Source organism: Brienomyrus brachyistius, chromosome 5 (genome assembly GCF_023856365.1).
Source record: "Brienomyrus brachyistius isolate T26 chromosome 5, BBRACH_0.4, whole genome shotgun sequence".
NCBI lineage: Eukaryota > Metazoa > Chordata > Actinopteri > Osteoglossiformes > Mormyridae > Brienomyrus > Brienomyrus brachyistius.
The window spans coordinates 21,309,967-21,330,440 of record NC_064537.1 but is presented as its reverse complement, the minus strand read 5'-3'; the positions used below and the strand labels follow the sequence as shown (position 1 = coordinate 21,330,440).

Below are 20,474 nucleotides of genomic sequence, written 5' to 3'. Positions count from 1 at the left end.
GTATGTCACATAACTGTTTTATGAGATACGCTCCTATCTACACTGATCAGTGTGAATCACTTCTGAAATTCCATGTTGTCAGATGTAGTCCTTGAAGGTGGTGCACTCATCTTCTGCAGGAAACAAATTGGTTGGTTTAGAAAACCAATTAAATACTAAAGTAGTAAATACCTGTTGCCCTGTGATGTAATGGACAACTCTGTTATATGCGTTGCAGCCTTCGGAAAAGGCTGTGTTACTTCAATGCACTAGGAATGGACATTTATGTGTAACAGGTGAGTTTCAAGACAATAACACATTCTGCGAGCATTACTCTGTATATATGTGAGAGCCTTTGCAATCAGGGTTTCAGGAATCAGAGGTGGAAAGCTCAGGTCCAGAAAGTACAGATCCAGACCAAGATTTTCTTTCAAACAGCCAGTTAATACAAAGCATCACAGTCACAGAGTACTCAACTGGTTGGTTAAAACAAAATCTTGGTCTGGATTTGTACTTTTTGGACCTGAACTTTCCAACTCTGGCAGGAATCACAACCTGGTATGTTATTTTATTCTGTTGGACAGAATTCACTTTCCTGTAAAAAAAAAAAAGATCCTAATAAATGCAAGGGAATCCATGCCAGAGATTCCCCAACGTGACAAAGGTCTGATTCAGCCGATCCAAGATAAGACTATCTTGATGCAGAGGTCATCATGCTGTTTCTATATCAGGGCATACATGTGGTGTGACAAGTGTCAAGGAGTGCAACTTTTTCTGGAAGCAGAGACTTTTGTTGAGTTCACACCACAGGAACTCAGCCCAATTGTAGTTCCTCGAAGACAGTTCTGGAACCCTTTTTAGTCCCTATGCCAGACTGTACTTTTTTTTAAACACAAACTACGGGGGGATTCTTATAGCAGTAGCTTGCTGATTGGTTGACCACAAGCACTGGCGCTAACTTGGAAGTGACGCAGAAGTGCAGAAAAAGAGATGTAGAGGAGCAATAATTGATAATAATAATTATTATTTTTGTACCCCAATTACATTTAATGTATCAATTAATACATTTTTTGCTTTGTGTCTCCATATTTCTGCATCAGAAAATTCGATCATTTACCAATATACTTTTGTCTAATATTGAGAGTGGCAATTGATTTTTTATTCTGTGGAAAATGAAAGATCGATCTGCTGGCCAGATTTAATAAGAATTATGAACATGACATGGATCATTTAAGTAAAATATAAATAAAAGTCCTGTTATGATTACGATCAATCCCTCAGATAACTAACAAAATGACTATTTAGCATAAAGGTACTAGTTCCCGTTGTGTGGTGTGAAAGTGACACACGAAACTGGCCAGGAGCTACAAAAGTTCCAAGTCGAGACAGCCCAGGGACTTGTAAATGGGGACGAGATTCCGGAACTTCAATGTGAAAGCACCTTTAGTCACTGGGACATCAGGAGATTTTTAATGCTAGAAGGGATGGTGCTTTAAGTAAACACTGCCTACCTTGGTGCCTCTCATCTCAACATGATATCAGCATTGACATGTTGTTCTCCATCCTGATTAATGATTTTATCATCGTGAACATTCTGGTCAAGTATTCATTGTGCTCTTCTCCTGGTGGAGCTTTGTGGTCAGCTAGAAAGCTAAAGAAGCTGCCTGACAGCCCACACAATAGCCAATAGTTCCCAATCTTAGGTAACCCATTTTATTGTGGTGTAGGGAGAGTGTAAGATTGGCACATGATCTCTGAATACAAGTCAGAATGCTATAGAGTTGAAATACTTCTATTGCCTAGTGACGCAGTAATGCTAAGCATTGCTCACATGATTGTGGTGATGCTGATGTTAATAAATCTACTGCGCTGCCAGTCATGAAAAAGTATAGCACATATAATTATGTACAGTACATAATACTCGATAATGACCTTTTTTATCATTATTTAGGCTATATCATATAGCCTAGGTGTATACCATCAAGGTTTGTGTAAGTACACTATGATGTTCTCACAACAGCAAAATGGCCTAACTGCGCATTTCTCAGAATGTATCCCTGTTGTTAAGTGATGCATGACTATTGATTCTGGTAAGTGAAACTGCACTGTAAATGCACTATATGGACAAAAGCACTGGAACACAAGGCCATTACCCCTAAAGGAACTTTCATGACATCCCATTCCAAATCCATACTTATCAATATGGAATCAGTCCCCCCTTTGCAGCTATAACAGCTGCCACTCCTCTGGGAAAGCATTCCATAAGATTTTGCAGTGTGTCTGTGGGAATTTTCGCCCATTCATCCAGAAGAGCATTTGTGAGGTCCAGCACTGATGCTGGACATGAAGGTCTGGTTCACAATCTCCATTCTAGTTCAATCCCAAAGGTACAGTAGTCAATGGGGTTGAAGCCAGGGCTCCGTGCGAACCAGTCAAGTTCTTCTACGCCAAACTCACCCAACCATGTGTTTAGGGACCTTGTGCACTGGGGTACAGTCATGCTGGAACAGAAAAGGGCCTTCTCCACACTGGTCCTAAATAGTTGGAAGTAAAGAATTGACCACAAGGTTTTGCTATGCTGGAGCATTAAGAGTTTCCTTCACTGGAACTAAGGGGCCTAGCCCAGCCCTGGAAAAACAACCCCATACCATTATCCCTCCTCCACCAAGCTTTACAGCTGGCACAATGCTGGTAAATGTCCACTGGCGACGTGCTTTCCTACTCCATCTGAAACTTGGCTTTGTGCTTGGTGATGTGAGGTTGCTCGGCCATGGAAGCCAGTTTTTGTGCTGGGTTTAATGCCAGAGGAAGTTTGGAATTCTGCAGTTACTCAGTCAGCAGAATGCTGGCGACTTTTACGCACTATGCACCTCAGCGCTCAGCGACTCTGCTTTAGTTTACGCGGTCTGTCACTTTGTGGCTGAATTTCTGTTATTCCTAAACGCCTCCACTTTGCAGTAATATAACTTCCAGTTGGAATATTGAGCAGGGAAGAAATTTCACAAACAGACCTATTGCAAAAGTGGCATCCTATGACAGTACCATGCTTGAATTCACTGAAGTCTTCAGAATGACCCATTCTTTCATAAATGTTTGTAAACCGGACTGCTATAGCTAACTGCCTGATATGTATCACCGGACACTCCATGTTTTTGCTCCCTCCCCCATTTTGCTCACTCACAGCTCCTGGTAGGAGAAAATTCATGGACTGCTTGGGGGTGCCCAAGGACCGGGATGAGAAACACTGGTTTATATAAACTCGCTAGTCAGGTTTCTTCAGTGCAAGATATTGTAAGTTTGTTCTAAGTGTTTTCCTATCAATAATTATTATGAGTGTAACGATATACTCAGCCCACGAGACGAGACACGATATTGGGTTCACGAGAACAAGATGATATTAACAATATTTAAAGAAAAACTTCAAAGATTAAATATATCACTGTAAAGCAGCCTTTTATTTGATTAATTTGAAAGACAAAAAATGATAAATAAAGCAGATGTATGGTGAAATGTGTTAAATAATCACCATCATCAAATGCAGTAAAGTACAGAACAAATATCTAGCACCATAAAATATTTCACCGCAAACTCAAATGACAGGCTTCTCTCCTATGTGACTTCTCAATTGAAAATAAAATAGAATACAAGTAAAAGAATATAAATAACAAACATAAAACATATTTTCTTAATGAATTTTTCACCGATGCAGTGGATTTAAGTAAAGAGCTATGATGGTGCTGAAAATGGCTTTGCATAGTAGTCGCTGTGTACGGCATTATTTTCCTACAATGCTTACTGGTTTGTGTTTTGTCTGTCACCCTTTCGTCGTTTATATTTTCACCGGGTACCCAAAATCCTGCCATGCAAAAGGTTTAAAAATCGACATACTTACAGCAGCTGATTTGCAGCGCCTTCGCGAGACCACTTTACACTCCGACGAAAAATTTCATGTTGTAATATCGCGAGATCTCGTGACACCCCTAACAATTATGTCTGATCTGATCTACTCATTTATACTGACCCTTTACCTATGTTTAATGACTCTGATTATTGGATTACAGTTTTGGCTCTGTTTTTGTGCAGTTTTGGTTTTAGACTTCTGGCTTTCTCTGACCCTGATTTTTAGATTGTGTTTTGAGTATGTGTGCTTTTAATAAGTCATGGGTCCTTCAGCACATGGACCTCCACTTTCTGTAGAGCACCATTATAGAACACCATCTTTACAACAAGTCAGTTTGCACAGTTCATTTGCAAAGTGCTAGACCTCACAAGATCACAGAAAAGAACCTGATCACCCAGTACCAACACCCAACATGAATGGCTGTAGATCCCACCAGCAATGTTTCAACATTTAAGATAAAGCCCTTTCAGAAGTGTAGAGGGTATCATTGCAACAGTTGACTAACCAACTTCATATTAATATCCTTAGATTTGGAATTAGATGCTGGACAAGCTGTCGTCTACATACTTTTGGCCATATAGTGTACCTGTACTTATACTTAGGAAAATGGCAAATAAACACGAATGAATCAACATTTCCTTGATCTGTGGTATGATGCATGCCAAATGTAACTCTTGGTATCATGATATAATCCAGAATACCCAAAGAATTAGATATGATGTTCCTAGAAATCACCAATAGGCCGAACTCTAGCCAGATGAGAGAGGCAAAGATAATTACACTCCACTACATCTGAGAGAAATTGTATCTTTAAAGTAGAGCAGTATGATGTGTCACTCTCAGATTTATAACACTATGCTGTTTGAGCAAAAAGTCCCAACCAATGAATAACTGACTAATGTTCCTAACTTGCGTGAGTAAACACTTCTTCCCCTACTTGCATGATGATGGATATGGCCTCCACCATATCCAGACACTCACGACTTACAATGACTTACAAATTTCATTGTGAAACTGTTTCCTTTTTTCAAGAGTTGGCATATATAGAGCTGATTCCTTTTTTTCTGAGAGCTGACACAGACATATGTAGATTCTTAGCGATAATGGGAGTTTTGTAGCTTGTATCAAAGGAGGTCTGTACTGCTGTATCCTCAATGACAGTAAAAATGTAGGAAGTTGATGTGTCAAATGCAAATGATTAGGGTGCCCGTTAAGGCTTCTTTCTGTTTCAGTAGAGAGTCCTCAGTGTCTGGTACTAGATGTTTCTCTGAGGTCTCTACTCAGTGGTGTTGAGGCTGACACCGTGTTCCTGATTTGCAGAAGTGGGTCATCCCAGTCAGAAAGAAGTAGAAATCAGCTTATTTGTGCAACCATCTATATTAGGAGCTGTGGAGCAAGATTGTCTTGAAAGGTTTCACACTCATGATGTCTGGTGTGGTAATGGATGTCTCGGCTATGATGTCTTTTGGGGTTGTGCCTACTGGCTGATCATGTATCCTCTTGTGTATATGCCCACCTGTGGAAGGAGAGAATGGGTAGCCTTGCCATTTGCTAGCGCATCATGCTTTATGGAAAACCTGTAGGCCTACCTCATTCATCTGGAGCCATATGCATACCTTTCAGGGGACGCAGATGGTGTGGAATCATCTTCTTTGTTTCTCAGCTCTGAACCCACCGTATGAGTCTCAAGTTGGTGCTAAAGTTTTGCTCATGTCTAGCCAAAGTGCTTCCAGATCTGCTCTAAGGTCTACAGCGCGATCCATCAGGTTTAGGGAAGGTCAGTGTCAACCGACAGAGATGAATAAGATACAATGGCAGAAACGTACCATCGATTCTGCTGTGATTCTGCTGTTGTACTGGCCTGAGAGGTGCAGCAATTCTCAGTACTTCTTGAGCACTTTTCCATTTGCACGCAATGGCCGGGGCTTCATCCAAGGATCTCACTCCACATTCATGAAATTTGACCTGCAGCAGGGAATGCTTCAAGCATTTAGGTGAATAATTTCAGCTGCATGCACATTTCAAGATTCTTCAGGGAGACATCATCTGGCATTAACAAATGTTTTGAAAATGGAATTGAAACTTCTTTCTCCTGAAAACATTCATTCATTTTTTACAGTCTCAGGGAAGGAGAGTCTCCATGCTAATTCACCCCCACTGAGACAGGTTGAGTAAAATATAAAGATGAAAATTATGGTTCTTTTCACCGAATAAATTCTTTTGAGTTTGTTCAACTAAAAGATTCATTCTAAATCGTTCACTGATTCAGTCACTTCTTATCCCTCCAGGACATTTTTTCATTGGGTGTTGCTTTTATGTTTTAAAAGATGTATTAAAATGTGTGTGTGTATATATATATATATATATATATATATATATATATATATATATTCCATCCATTCATCCATCTTCTATACCCGATTATCTGAGGCTCGTTCCCCTGCCCTGCCCATTCTTTCACTAAGTTCTCTTCTCTCCCCTGATGACCAGCACATGTTCCTGGTCTTCTCTAGTGTTCTGAGTCTAGTCCATGTCCTGGTCTTCTCCTAATGTCTATTTTTCCTGTTGCAGTTCCCTGCTTGGCCAACAGGTCATCACATTTTAGAAGTGCTATCAGTATTTTCCAGTGTTATGCCCTATGAAAAAAAGAGTTTATTTTTGTATGATTAATTTATTAAAATTAGATTTCAGCTAGCAGTCCAGGGGTGCTGCTTGAGATTTTGGGGCCCATAAAAGCACATCATACTGGGCCCCAAACCCAGAACAATCAAATTAGGTTCCAAAAAATTTAAGGTCCCTATCAGTAAGGGGGCCTTGGAACCATTCTAACCCCCCCCCCCTTTACAGCCCTCTTGTTGCAGTCCATTGAATTTATCACAATTTTTCACGTGTGAATCTGTTTAAGAACAATTCTAACAGAATTTTATGCAAAAAATTTAAATTGAATTAACTGACTTGAATTGTATTGTGAATTGTATTTCTGAAGATCAGTATGTAAAGAAGAGTGAATTTTACAAATCAGGGGAAGAATATAAAATTATATCTAAATGCTACCTGCTTGTAATTTCTACTCTTCGAAATGTCATGAAGAAATGTCAGCTAAGATGAACTGCTGAAGAAAGGCAAGCTTTGGAAGGCCAAGAAAAATCATTGATTGGGCAGTGGTGTCTTAATGGTTAGGGAAGCGCACTTGTAATTGAAAGATTGATGGTTCAAATCCTTGACCAGCAAGGCACCACTGAGGTACCCTGAGCAAGGTACTGCTCCCTGGTCACTGAATTAGCTGCCCCCCGCTATGTCATGATGTCACATATGGGTTAAATGCCGAGGACAAATTTCGTTGTTGTGTGCTGTGGTGTGTCAACAATGACCACTGATCTCTAAATTCTGATACAATTGTTTGAAGACTGGTCAGGAAGTTAAAGCAACACTCACACATTACTGCAAAGGACCTGCTGGAAGATTTATCTGACACAGGAGTAGGAGTGCATCAGTCCAATGTGCTTGCACAAACATGGTCTGCATGGACGAGTCATCAGATGGAAACCTTACCTATGATCTCATCACAAATAGCTACATCTGAAGTATGCAACACATTTATATAAGCCAGATGAATATTGGCATCAGGTGCTGTGGTCTGATGCAATTAAAATGTAACTCCCTGGCTGCAATCACTAAAAGGATTATTTTCTGAAAAAAGAAGCATTTCAGGAGAAGAACACCTTCTCATCAAGAGTAGATCTATTAGGCTTTGGCATTGTGTTGCAACCAGTGTCTCAGGAAATATTCTGTGGGTAGAGGGAATAATGGAGTATCAACAAAACTGGCATGTAATATACTACAGCAAAAAGCTGGATATTCCAACAAGAGAATTCTCTAAAACATATCTCAGAATCAATGATGAACTACTTTAAGAAAAAAAGATTCAAGTTTTCAAATGACCTTCACAGTCCCCAGACTAGAATACTATTGAAATGTTATATGTAGACCTCACACATGCAGTGGGAGAAAAAAATTCAAGAACAAAAAGACTGTTAGCTGCGTAAAACAAACATTTGGAGGCTGCCAAAGGAGCTGCCTGACAGTGTGCCCATACTTTTACACATGCAAAACTGAAGGTATTCTTTTCATTCAGTCTGCTAAATTCAACAAATGGTAAATGGCATTTAAATCAGAAATGTGTCAGGCTGAAGTTTTTTCAATCCACTTGAATAAAGATCCCTATTGTTGTTTTCTCCATACCATGGCTGATCAGGTTATAAGTGATGGTTTCAAAATGAAGAGTGCCTGGGGGTGGTGGGAGGGGGTGATGCCACATCTCTTTTCAAATGAATTAGGATGAATCTTTTGGGCCAGTAGATCAAAGGGCAGGCTGGTACCATTTTGTTTTTGTCATTGTTGATGATGTGAAACGGCAGCTTTACACAATATATGCCAATGAAAATTATCGAAGTGCGCGTTTCATTTTTCAGAACTACAATGTAAAAACGCTGAACAGAGCAAAAATCTGCTGGAACACAAGTTTGGAAATAATTAATTAAAATGTAGAATGCTGAGGCACATATGGCTGGCATGGACTCATTTTACAGCAATGAATATTTGGGGCAATTTCAGTAGAGCATTCCTGTACTTGAGAGTAATCATATAGTTGTTGAGCAACTCTGGCTTTGTGGTGAACCGAGCCAAATGAGCAGCAGAGCAAAGGCATCTTGAATTCTTCTGGGAGAAAGATGCAGCTATTCCTATTTGTCCACAAATGTAACTTGGGTCTTTTCTAGGGTTGCCTAATTACTAGCAATGGATAATACCTGCTTTTTCATCCTGCAATCCAGTGCCATTCCAGAATGCATTCAATTCCAATCCAAATCAGGAAATGGAACTGGAGCTGGAATTTAAATCTCCCTGAAATTTGAATTCAATTCCAACTCTGTTCCCCGTAGTTTTTTTTTTCCAATCCCAACTCCAGTTCCATTTCCTGATTTCCCTAAATGTAGTTCTCTCTGGAGGATTGTTATCTATACCAGCAGTTTACTTTGCAAACTAGTGCATTACATAAGGTACTCACATGGTACGTGTTGGGTGGGAAATACCTACTGCTGAACATCAGCTGCAAGCCCTTATCCTGAGAAACCATTGAAAAGAGATACCCAGTCATCAAATGGTCATCAAATAACCCTTTGTTACCTCCTGAGTCTGACTTCCGTAGGTGGGGGCAGGAGTTTTTTTCCCTGGCTTTTGTTCAGCAGAGGTGGGGTGTGATAAGGGAGTCGTATCGACGGAGTTTGAGAGCGGTTTTGTTTTGCCCCAATAAACTGAATCTGGCTATTATTCCTGACTCAAGACTGCTTAGTTTCCCTTTCTCCCCCGGCAAACTCCAATAAGTTTTGGAATAAGATTTAAAATATAAATCGAAGTGGGATTCTTTTCCAATACAAGAGTCACATTGAAATATTTTCCAAATATAAAATAACTTTATTTTATACAATCATTCTAAATAGACATAAAATATATAAAATTTCTGTACACTGGTATTTACATGAGTTTACAGACACATTCACTATGTGCAGCTGGTCTTCTCTACTGGCTCGCTGTCCCAAAATGACAACTGGAGTTCCTATATCTGAAAGACAAAAACAGAGACTTAAGTGAGAGCTACACCAGGACAGATATGTCAGGAAACCTCTAAATAACCTGAAAAAGAAGAACCACCACAAATTAGTCTTAAAGGCCAAACCACTTTAGTTAACGCATATTATTTCTAAAATGCATTGTGCGGATCAGTGGGCTAAGCCTCTATGCCTGTGGTCAGAAGGTCGTCAGTTTGAGACCATCCTCGGCACATCTGTGGGTACTTGAGCAAGGCCCTTAACCCCCCAGCTCCCTGGGCACAGTAACAGGTGGCTGCTCTTCGCGGTCAGCTTGCTCTCACCTACAGAGAGCAAGACGGGGGAGGTGAAAAAAGAATTTCACCATGGGTATCTATAGAGTATCCATTACTATTATTATTATTATTATTATTATTATTATTATTATTATTATATATATAAAAGGTAAAAAATACTAACATTTTTAAATAGAATATCAATGAAATTTATTCTAACAGCAAGATCTAATTATCCAAAGACAAACTGCAATATTTATTCTACAATGCGGTAAAATAGCTATTAAATAAACACTGAGAGGCACATGGTAACTTGGAAAGAATTATGCAACCTAGCAACGTTAGATAACAAGTCTTAAAAAGTGGTTGTTACAACAGACACTACATGCAGGAGAAACAGAGCTGTTAGGGTATATTTAAATTTGATTGGTGTATAGTTTCACCCTGAAACCAAAGGAGGAACGGTAGTAGCTGGGCTGCTCCCCAAGATCCTGGTTATATCATTCCATCCTGTATCGTAAATCCCAAGGAAGTACTCTGTTGGTAATTACACCATATATGCAAAATTAAACACTTTTCTTATATATGCATTTCACATATACATCATTATCAGTAAAGCAATGATTTTTTTTTTTTAGATTTAATATGCTACATTTGTTGGTTTATGGTAAAACATGGTGTATTTCTACTGGGTGGTTAACTGGTTTTACCTGTATGTTGTTTCTTAACTATGTCAATATGTTGAACTGGCCATTGGGAACTTTTTTATAATGGAGAATCTGTTGTTTTGGGCTTAGGTCACCGAGTTTCCATGACAATCACTATTGACATGGAAATATAGCCCACAATGGCTGGAAAAAAGTGACCTCCCTCGATAAAAAGAATAGCAATTAGTTGGAAGAATAGGTGTGGTCAGCTTTCCCCTTACGAAAATATCATGCAATACAACGCTGTTGACCTATGGTGGTGGCCCGAAATAATGTGGAGATACTTTTGTGTTCGGCAGTGGAAAGCAAGAACTAATCAGAAGTTATATACAGCATTGCCAAAGAGTAGCACAAGAGCACAAGCAAGTGCACTACGTGAAAAAGTTCCCTGACATCACAACTAACACACAAATATCATTCAGGACCTCAAAATAAACCTAAAAGTAGGAAAAAATTAATATTACGTTTCACCCTTCAGCTCTTTCATGGGTCTTATGAAATGTTAAGAGATTTCATCATGTTTCTCTAATATATGCAATATACAACATTAGTTCTCAAAAGTTTTGCCAACATTAGTAAGAAGATTTATGGCCATCTGACCATCAAACTTCCAATATTAGTATAGGGTTGGGGGGTTGTATCCATCCCAAGGAGCACAGGGTACAAGGCAGGAGGACACAAACAACCTGCTTCTATGCACAGACTATGGGCAATTTACTGATTTACCCAACTGTGTGTCTTCGGACTGAAAGGGCAACCTGAACTACCCAGAGTAAAGCCGCGCAACAAGAAAAGATACAAACCCCACATACAAAGCAGGGGAGCAGTCTAACGCCAAACCAGGGAAGTGGAAGGTAACAATGTTACCCAGAAAATTGCATTTGACATAAATGGTTGCCACAGTAACGGATACCCTAAAATGTAACTGAATAAGTTGTCATATCGCCTAACAAAACCAGCTGGGGCAAATTTTAAAGTACCACAAGACTGATGTCATGTTCCCATCTAAGTGACTCCGAATATTTTTTTTCAAGCCTAACTGGATCATGAACCGAAACATGACGTAATCATTTCAAATTACTGTTATGGCTGAGCAGAAACTCCACGCTTTTGCATATCTAATGCAGGATAATTAATATTCCCAACATTACAACGTTTTAAGTCTTTGCTAATCCTATGAGGTTAGTTTTGATCACTGTTTGACTGCATAATAAAATCCCCCAGAAAGTTAAAATTCGCAGGAATGAGGCTGAGATCACAGCAGTCGCGGTACCGATCTGCTATGCTCCTGATCCCAGTTCGGTTTGATGATGCAGACAACAGAAATCATTATTATGCTACAGAAAATCCAACGATTCTTAATTACTTAGCGAAAAATGTGTAATATGTGGTTACTTCAAATAACAAACAGTTACGGTTAATCCCATGAACTGTGAATTATACCTACTTTTGTGTCAGAGATATTTCTCCACTTTATCCTCGGCAGAACTGTTTAACAGCGCTTCGGAGTTTTTCAGGACCCCCAGCTCCACCGTTTTGTCACTCGGCGCAATCTCACTTTTACTGTCAAAACCTTCATTATCGTACCCGGAGCTACTCGCCGTTTCCCATACAATCCGTGACGGAATATGCACCGGTACCGGCGTGCTCATCGGCTCCATGCCACCGATACACTTATCCCTGCCTTCCAGCGTCTTCAGTCCGCTTTTGGAGAGCCTCTCGGAAAACTTCCTCGCCCACTGCGCAAAGTTGTCCAGCGTGCTCCTGTCCGGCTCGTCGGCGGTCACCTCCACGTTGCCCGTGTACCACATTATCCACCAGATCAGACTCAGGAAAACGACAAGTGCGCCGGTGAAAATGAGAAAGTCCCCGTAAAACACGCCGTCCAGACGCAAATTCGCAAAAATGCCAATTAGAAGCACGACTAACCCGACAACATCGAAACAGACTGCGAGGCAGAATAAGAGCACGCACCTCCCGATACATTTAACGGCCATCCTTCAGCAGGCGATTGCTCGGGAATAACGGAAGGAGCGATAAGTTTAACCTGTTTGTCTGACCATGCATTCCTCTTTACTAGGAGGAAAAAAGCACCTGTCTTGAGAATCACCTTCCTCTGACGTAGTTGTCAATTTAAATATTTAAAGAGCCGAGCCCTTTATCCACACGCCTACTAACCACAGCGCTACAGCAGGCTTTGATATTCGAAAAGTACCAGTTGATCTTATATTGTATTATATTGCAGTTACTTAATTTTACGTCCTCGTGCACTTGGAATCAATTTATTATAATTCAGATACCATGATCTGCCAACAATCACAGCCATGCAAAATACTAGAAATTATGTAATAAGAATAATAATTTAACACATATTATCTTACTTTTGAACTTTCAATTCATTAGCGAAGCAGAACAACTTCTGCTCTATCTATCTACCTTGGTTTTGGAAATTGACAAAATGATTTTGTATTAAAACGTATAACTAAGCATTATAATATATGGCTATATAGAATTCCCATTAAAACATGTAGTTAATATTAAAATTTATGGTATTCAATTGTACATTCATAGACAAGTCAATAGATTACAAATTCAGTTTCAATCAATATCTAGCATTGTCGGCGAAGTTTCTTCAATTCACCTTTCAGTACTCCTAACTCCTCCAAGTGTTAATAATAATAATAATAATAATAATAATAATAGCCACATATGCATAGTTGTTGTTTTAGTGCCTTTAAAACTAAAAAGAAAGAAATGTAAAACTATAATTTTAGATTTTTATGGGAAAAGCCTGGGCAGAGGAAGCAGTTTTCAGCTCAGAATGTTGAAATTCGGTAAGACCAATAAATTTTAATGAAGTTCTTTTGTGTCATCAGAAACTATCAAAAGCTAACAACAAGATAACAAGAAACATAATAAGCCTGCTTTTTTGCTTTAGGCACTGCTGCGCTGCCCTGCAGTATACTGACACTGCATTACCATCAACAGCCAGAGGGGGAGCTGAAGCAGCCACGGCACTCCCTATGCTCGCCGCTTCCTCCGCTGCTGGCTGGATCAGACTGCAACCGTATCACTTCTGCTGCTAAGGACCGCTGGAAGTAGTTCGACCCGGGCGCATCACGACAGGAGGACGCATTGCAAAAATCACCATGGAACCCCCCCAACCATTCGAGTCCCGGTTCATAACAGTGAATCACGCAAAATTCGCCATAATGTACCGATCCCCGCCTCGGTCGGCAAATTTTACCGAGAGGGACCCTCCCCGCGCTCTCCTCACCCCCGCCCTCGTTGCGTGAGACCCCTCCTCCATCCCTGGCTCCAGTGCTTAGTTTCGTCATGGCTCCTGGGATAACATTGCGTGTATTTACATAACATTTTGCCTGAAGTCTGTCTTTGTGATTGTGAAGTCAACTGATTTTTGCATTTTGTGCAAAAACTTGTGTTTAATGTAAAATTTACTTGAATTTTAAATTTCCTTCAGTACTGCTTCCCACCTTGGTTTGTGTGTGTTTGTGGTTTTAAAAAAAAAAGAAAATTAGGCAGAACAGATTAGATTTTGCATTATTTGGAAGAATACTGCTTAGACATTAAGACTGGTACAGGTAGTACCTGACCAAGCCGATCTGGTGCCCTAGTCATCATCCGAGGCAAAGTCAAACTGGCTGGCAAACTGGCGTCTGCTCAGAAGTTGGTGCCACAGGTGGCCACTTATGTCACCTAAAGGATCGTTGGGTACAACATACAACTTGAGGTTAGTACAGAGAGCCTTGTCCATGGTCTGGTACACTGTAAAATATATTAAATATATACAGCCAGACATATTTTCTGTAATTGTAAATTTAATTAATGGAATGTATTCCGCCACTTTGGTTTACAAATGAAAGGTTCCCATTGTTCTCTACACAGAATCAAACTGAACATTAATCCAGCATTACTAAAATCAGGAAAGAATGGAAGGGCAAATATTGTTGCTCCAGGAACAAGAAAAAAAAGTCAATTCGTTGTACATGTAGTAACTTTTTGCACCTTTGCATACGCTCAGTAAATTTGACAGGGAAATCAGCATGGATCTTTAAGAGGCAGGGTGCGTCTTAAAACATTTTAAGGAAATACATTCAGCAAATATTTACATACCGATATCTAACAACCGGTTGGCTGTATATGATACGTTTATTTTCAGCCCAAAGTTTGCGTTGTAAGATGAATCTATACTTCACTGTAATGTCACAAGTATTATGCAGTAGATGTCACGTGCGAGTTTACTGAGAACACACAAACATTACTTTTATATTTAACCAGGAGTTTTAAATTAATTTGGAAACTATTTCATTGTGATATCACCAGGATTCTACTGTGAATGTTATACATAATTCTTTTTTTTTTTTTTTTTTTTTTTATATTTCCTCCACCACCCCCCCTCTGCGGAGGACTATTTTATTTCTGTTTATTTATTATTTTTTTAAATTTATTTCCTCAAGAGAGGGAGAGGGAGAGAGAGGGGGACATAAGGACAAAAACAGAGAAGAAGGGAAATAGAGAGGGAGGGAGGGAAAAGAGAAAAAAAATGTTATACATAATTCAAAGAAAGAGTGTAAATATACGGCATATACTGAAATGTGGTAGCCGCATAACTGTAATTCGGTTACAAATACATAATACAAAGCACATTTACTGTTTCACACATACATAAAGTTTTTATCATGAATTTGAAAGCCAAAACTAGTAATTTGCTTCAAAATTTTTGTAAAGTGCTTTACAGTATGAAAGTGAAGTAATACAGTATGTGTGGATATAGTCATAATTTAATCTATTTGACTGAATTATATCTTGTGCTATATTAAGGTAACTTTAGTAAAATATATTGTGCAATAAAATACAGGGTGTGGTTTGTATGGTTTGTGTTGTATTTGCTAGTTTGTGTGATTATACTACAACAGGTACCTTACACAGTACAGGCATACAGAGACCACCACGTGACTTTACAGATTTAAGGTGTACAGTTAGTATTGTCGATTCATGTCCAGATGCATGAATGTGACCAGAGAGTGGCTGCCAGGCATTTGTCAAATTGCAGCTTTGCTATAACACGTCACCTCGCTGTACCCAGTTAGATGCAGACTCAATACAGACCTCTGGTGCCTATTTCCTGTTATTACAGATTTGACACTTGCAGCACGTAACAGAAATCACTCTTTGACTTTTCACTGTGATGCTGCCCTAAAACTCCGCTGGTATTTCCAAAATAACTTGTTCATCTTCACTAAAGCTCTGGTGATAATTTATTATGGTATACTTTGCCACGTCTGGACATTATTAGCAGCAATTTGATTTGATTAACTCTTCTGAGATCTGAGAAGAGTTGCCCGTACCACCTCCTCAGAATTCAATCCTTAAATATCCAGTTTGAACCCCTTTATGTGTGGTGTACTGGTTTCTTTGTCTCTGAGTGAGTTTCTTCTGAACAGCCAGGTTGCACCTGCGGTATCTCCATGCGATCTTGCGTACCTAAATTTACTGCCTTCCCCAGTACCTTTCCAGTGCCTTTTCAGTGCCTTTCCAGTGCCTTTTCAGTGCCTTTCCAGTGCCTTTCCCCTTCTGAACTGTTTAGCGGCTCTGTACTGTGTTCTCAAAGCTTTATTCTTCTGTGCCCAGTGACCCCAGCAGCTCCCTCAGCAGTTTTCCTGCAGTGTTCACCTTGCGATCCACTGCACTGCTACCACCACACTGGCTTTAACCCTAATAGCTGAGCCAGACGTATTGTTCCAAGGGCCGCATCTAGGTGTTGACTGAAATTCAGCTGCTTGTTTGTGCACCTGAAACTTCTCAGTTTCTATAGAAGACTCACAATACAGTAATTAACATGATAACGCCTTCTTGCATCTTCTAACAGTTTATCCTGATCGGGGTTACGAGGGTGCGATGGGTACCTCTTTCAGGCATTGTTGGGTTGGGACAGGAGTCCATTCTATTGAGGGCACCGAGATAATTTTAGTTCCATTCTTTAAAATTTGTTTTTAGTTTTATATGATTTTAAAAGTTTGTTTCATTTTCCTTTACCATAGTTTTTGACCATTGGTATTTCAGTTTTAATTTTTACATAGCTGCATAATTTTGTTTTATTTTAGGCTAACTTTAGAAGCGCTTGGAAGATTTCATGGACCGGTTGGGTGTGTGATTGGCTATCGATCACTCGGTCCAGATTATATTGTGTTTCGCACTGAATGCCAGTTGAGTACCCCAGCCTGCCCTAGAGCACAGCTATCACAAATTCTGCTTGTCGTGCCCAGTTGTTGAGCAGAAAAATAATTCAAAGGGAGATTGTTGGGTTAATTGTTTGAAGGGGTGGGCTTGCAGATATTTTGTAGTTTACCCTTTACAGACAGGTGCATGTTAACTTATGATTGCTGGCGATGACATTTGCTGAGTTTACCGGTGTAGAACAGTGAAATGGCCTTACGTTGTTTTTTATTCTGTGGAATACGAATGAACGATCTGCCAACCAGATATAATAATGAATTAGAAATATTTTGTGGGCAGGTAATTTGTGAATTCTATTAAGTGGTGAATGAGCAGATGATGTGTTTTTAGTTCTAGTGGTGTTAATTGTGAATACTGACAAACCTTAAATATTGGCAAAGACTGACACAATGGACTGATGCCAATATCCTAATGTTTTTAATCGATACCGATATTGTTTAACTTACATATTGTGCATTCCTCAGTTTTTATTACTTTTAGAAGTATCGCCCGTCCCAAATCTAATCTCTTCGCCAGAAACACGGTATAATCTTTCTAATGTAGTTTTGTCTATTTGAGATGCTTATAATAGGCGTCTCACTGTGGATTATTTAGAGGAAGGTCATCTGGAGCTGGAACCTTATAATCAAGCTTTTAAACTCAAAAATAAAGTTAAAAACAAAACCACAAAATTTTCTTTCAAATAACTTTTTATTTCATTTCACTTACTTTTTGAGTTTGTTGTTTTAAATCCATTTTAGTTTTAATGTTTCAGTTGGGCAGTGCAGATTTGTCCCTCCCATGTCTGTCATGCCCCCATTTGGTCTGCAGATATTGCTTCCCATCCCATTTCCTTCTTTATTCCTTGTCCTAAAATGTGGATAATTAGTTCATTGTTCACACCTGTCCCTTATTTAGCCCTCGCTAACAGACTGTATATGTGCCTACCCCTGCCCGCTTCCTTTGTCAGACATTGTAGATGTGAGTGCCGTGTTAGTTTCTGCTTGGTTTCCCCCTGTAGTGTTTTTACCTGCCCCGCCTGTCTCTGTTTTCACCTCCTGCGGACCTTTTGTTCCTTGTGCACGTTATGGTGCAGCATGACGGAAGCCACAATCCATGTTGCGGCTTACAAAAGCAAGGGACTTTAATGAAGCTGAACTCAAAAAGACAACAAACAAAAGGAACCACTGGGGGTCTAAACACAAGTAGGTAGAAAATGACAACTAGCTAGACAATAACTAACACATCACATTTGGGGGAAACATAGGCAAGTAATATATACAAGAACCAAACAGGGAGTAAACACAGGAACAAACATAATGACTGACTGAGGAACAGAATAAGGGCAGGTATTTATGTACACAAGAGATGTGGGCTGGACAAGGGACAGGTGTAAGCCATAACCAATTATTAAGACTACAGATTCAAAGTCTAGGAGAGATGGGAAACATGTAAAACATAACATGACTAAATCAAACACAGCCAGGGTAAATTAGGAGCAAAAGGTGTAAAGAAAGACCAAAAACTGAAATGTATTAACACAAGGACAGGAAAGGGAATAATCCTTGCAGTGTAGGAAGGAAGTCCAGAGGAGGCCGCCCCTCCAGTCCCCAGCTTAAAGGGAGCCGTCTATTCAGTCCCCAGTCCAGAGGAGGCCGCCCCTCCAGTCCCCAGATTAAAGGGAGCTGTCTATTCAGTCCCCAGTCCAGAGGAGGCCACCCCTCCAGCCCCCAGCTTAAAGGGAGCTGTCTATTCAGTCCCCAGTCCAGAGGAGGCCACCCCTCCAGTCCCCAGTCCAGAGGAGGCCGCCCCTCCAGCCCCCAGCTTAAAGGGAGCTGTCTATTCAGTCCCCAGTCCAGAGGAGGCCGCCCCTCCAGTCCCCAGTCCAGAAGAGGCCGCCTCTCCAGTCCCCAGTCCAGAGGAGGCCGCCTCTCCAGTCCCCAGTCCAGAGGAGGCCGCCTCTCCAGTCCCCAGCTTAAAGGGAGCTGTCTATTCAGTCCCCAGTCCAGAGGAGGCCGCCTCTCCAGTCCCCAGCTTAAAGGGAGCTGTCTATTCAGTCCCCAGTCCAGAGGAGGCCACCCCTCCAGTCCCCAGTCCAGAGGAGGCCGCCTCTCCAGTCCCCAGTCCAGAGGAGGCCGCCCCTCCAGTCCCCAGTCCAGAGGAGGCCGCCTCTCCAGTCCCCAGTCCAGAGGAGGCCGCCTCTCCAGTCCCCAGCTTAAAGGGAGCTGTCTATTCAGTCCCCAGTCCAGAGGAGGCCACCCCTCCAGTCCCCAGTCCAGAGGAGGCCGCCTCTCCAGTCCCCAGTCCAGAGGAGGCCGCCCCTCCAGTCCCCAGTCCAGAGGAGGCCGCCTCTCCAGTCCCCAGTCCAGAGGAGGCCGCCTCTCCAGTCCCCAGTCCAGAGGAGGCCGCCCCTCCAGCCCCCAGCTTAAAGGGAGCTGTCTATTCAGTCCCCAGTCCAGAGGAGGCCACCTCTCCAGTCCCCAGATTAAAGGGAGCTGTCTATTCAGTCCCCAGTCCAGAGGAGGCCGCCTCTCCAGCCCCCAGCTTAAAGGGAGCCGTCTATTCAGTCCCCAGTCCAGAGGAGGCCACCTCTCCAGTCCCCAGTCCAGAGGAGGCCGCCCCTCCAGTCCCCAGTCCAGAGGAGGCCGCCTCTCCAGTCCCCAGTCCAGAGGAGGCCGCCCCTCCAGTCCCCAGTCCAGAGGAGGCCGCCTCTCCAGTCCCCAGTCCAGAGGAGGCCGCCTCTCCAGTCCCCAGTCCAGAGGAGGCCGCCCCTCCAGTCCCCAGTCCAGAGGAGGCCGCCTCTCCAGTCCCCAGTCCAGAGGAGGCCGCCTCTCCAGTCCCCAGTCCAGAGGAGGCCGCCCCTCCAGTCCCCAGTCCAGAGGAGGCCGCCTCTCCAGTCCCCAGTCCAGAGGAGGCCGCCCCTCCAGTCCCCAGTCCAGAGGAGGCCGCCCCTCCAGTCCCCAGTCCAGAGGAGGCCGCCTCTCCAGTCCCCAGTCCAGAGGAGGCCGCCTCTCCAGTCCCCAGTCCAGAGGAGGCCGCCTCTCCAGTCCCCAGTCCAGAGGAGGCCGCCTCTCCAGTCCCCAGATTAAAGGGAGCTGTCTATTCAGTCCCCAGTCCAGAGGAGGCCGCCTCTCCAGCCCCCAGCTTAAAGGGAGCCGTCTATTCAGTCCCCAGTCCAGAGGAGGTCGCCCCTCCAGTCCCCAGTCCAGAGGAGGCCGCCCCTCCAGCCCCCAGCTTAAAGGGAGCTGTCTATTCAGTCCCCAGTCCAGAGGAGGCCGCCTCTCCAGTCCCCAGCTTAAAGGGAGCTGTCTATTCATTCCCCAGTCCAGAGGAGGCCGCCTCTCCTGTCCCCAGTCCAGGAGAAGTTGTGTGCTCAGCCCATTCCAGGTCCTGCTGCTCCCTTGCCAACGCCAACTCCCCCGCTGTTGCCTCGCCGGTGCCCGCCTTGTGAGCTGCCTCGCCGGTGCCTACCTAGCCTGCTGAATTCCAGTTCTCTGGCAGCACCCCACTCCGCAGTCGCTGACTTGGAGGCAGGATCTGTGGAGAGTGTCCCAGAGGATGCCCTGCAAGTGGACCGGGAATTGGATCCTGTTGGCATTTCGCTGGGTCCCACCCTACTGGTCCTTGCTCTATTCTTGTGCTAACGATCACCCAGCTGCAGGTTCTGTTTCCAGTCTCTCATCTCCCAGTCCACAAAGGAGGAAAATGGGGGAGAAAAACAAAAATTTCTGTGGGACCAAACCAGATGCTCTCTCGTTCGGTTTTACCT

General features: G+C 42.2%; 2 protein-coding genes across 2 annotated transcripts; one reads left to right on the top strand and one right to left on the bottom strand.

Annotated features, from left to right (window-relative positions):
* Window positions 1-9,329: 9,329 nt before the first annotated feature.
* Window positions 9,330-12,576, bottom strand: LOC125743114 (transmembrane protein 238-like). The gene is made up of 2 exons (XM_049015789.1): window positions 11,916-12,576; window positions 9,330-9,500 (listed from the first exon to the last, which is right to left on the bottom strand). Exon 1 carries the CDS (start codon window positions 12,463-12,465, stop codon window positions 11,923-11,925), a length of 543 nt encoding a protein of 180 aa, XP_048871746.1. The 5' UTR covers window positions 12,466-12,576; the 3' UTR covers window positions 9,330-9,500; window positions 11,916-11,922.
* Window positions 12,577-18,145: 5,569 nt separating this feature from the next.
* LOC125742347 (skin secretory protein xP2-like) lies at window positions 18,146-20,156 on the top strand. Its single transcript, XM_049014263.1, has 2 exons — window positions 18,146-18,156; window positions 18,470-20,156. Exons 1-2 carry the CDS (start codon window positions 18,146-18,148, stop codon window positions 20,154-20,156), a joined length of 1,698 nt encoding a protein of 565 aa, XP_048870220.1.
* The last annotated feature ends 318 nt before the right edge of the window (window positions 20,157-20,474 follow it).

Bases quoted from the DNA above. Each gene is read 5' to 3' on its own strand.
- LOC125743114 (XM_049015789.1), bottom strand. From the start codon at position 12,465: ATGGCCGTTAAATGTATCGGGAGGTGCGTGCTCTTATTCTGCCTCGCA.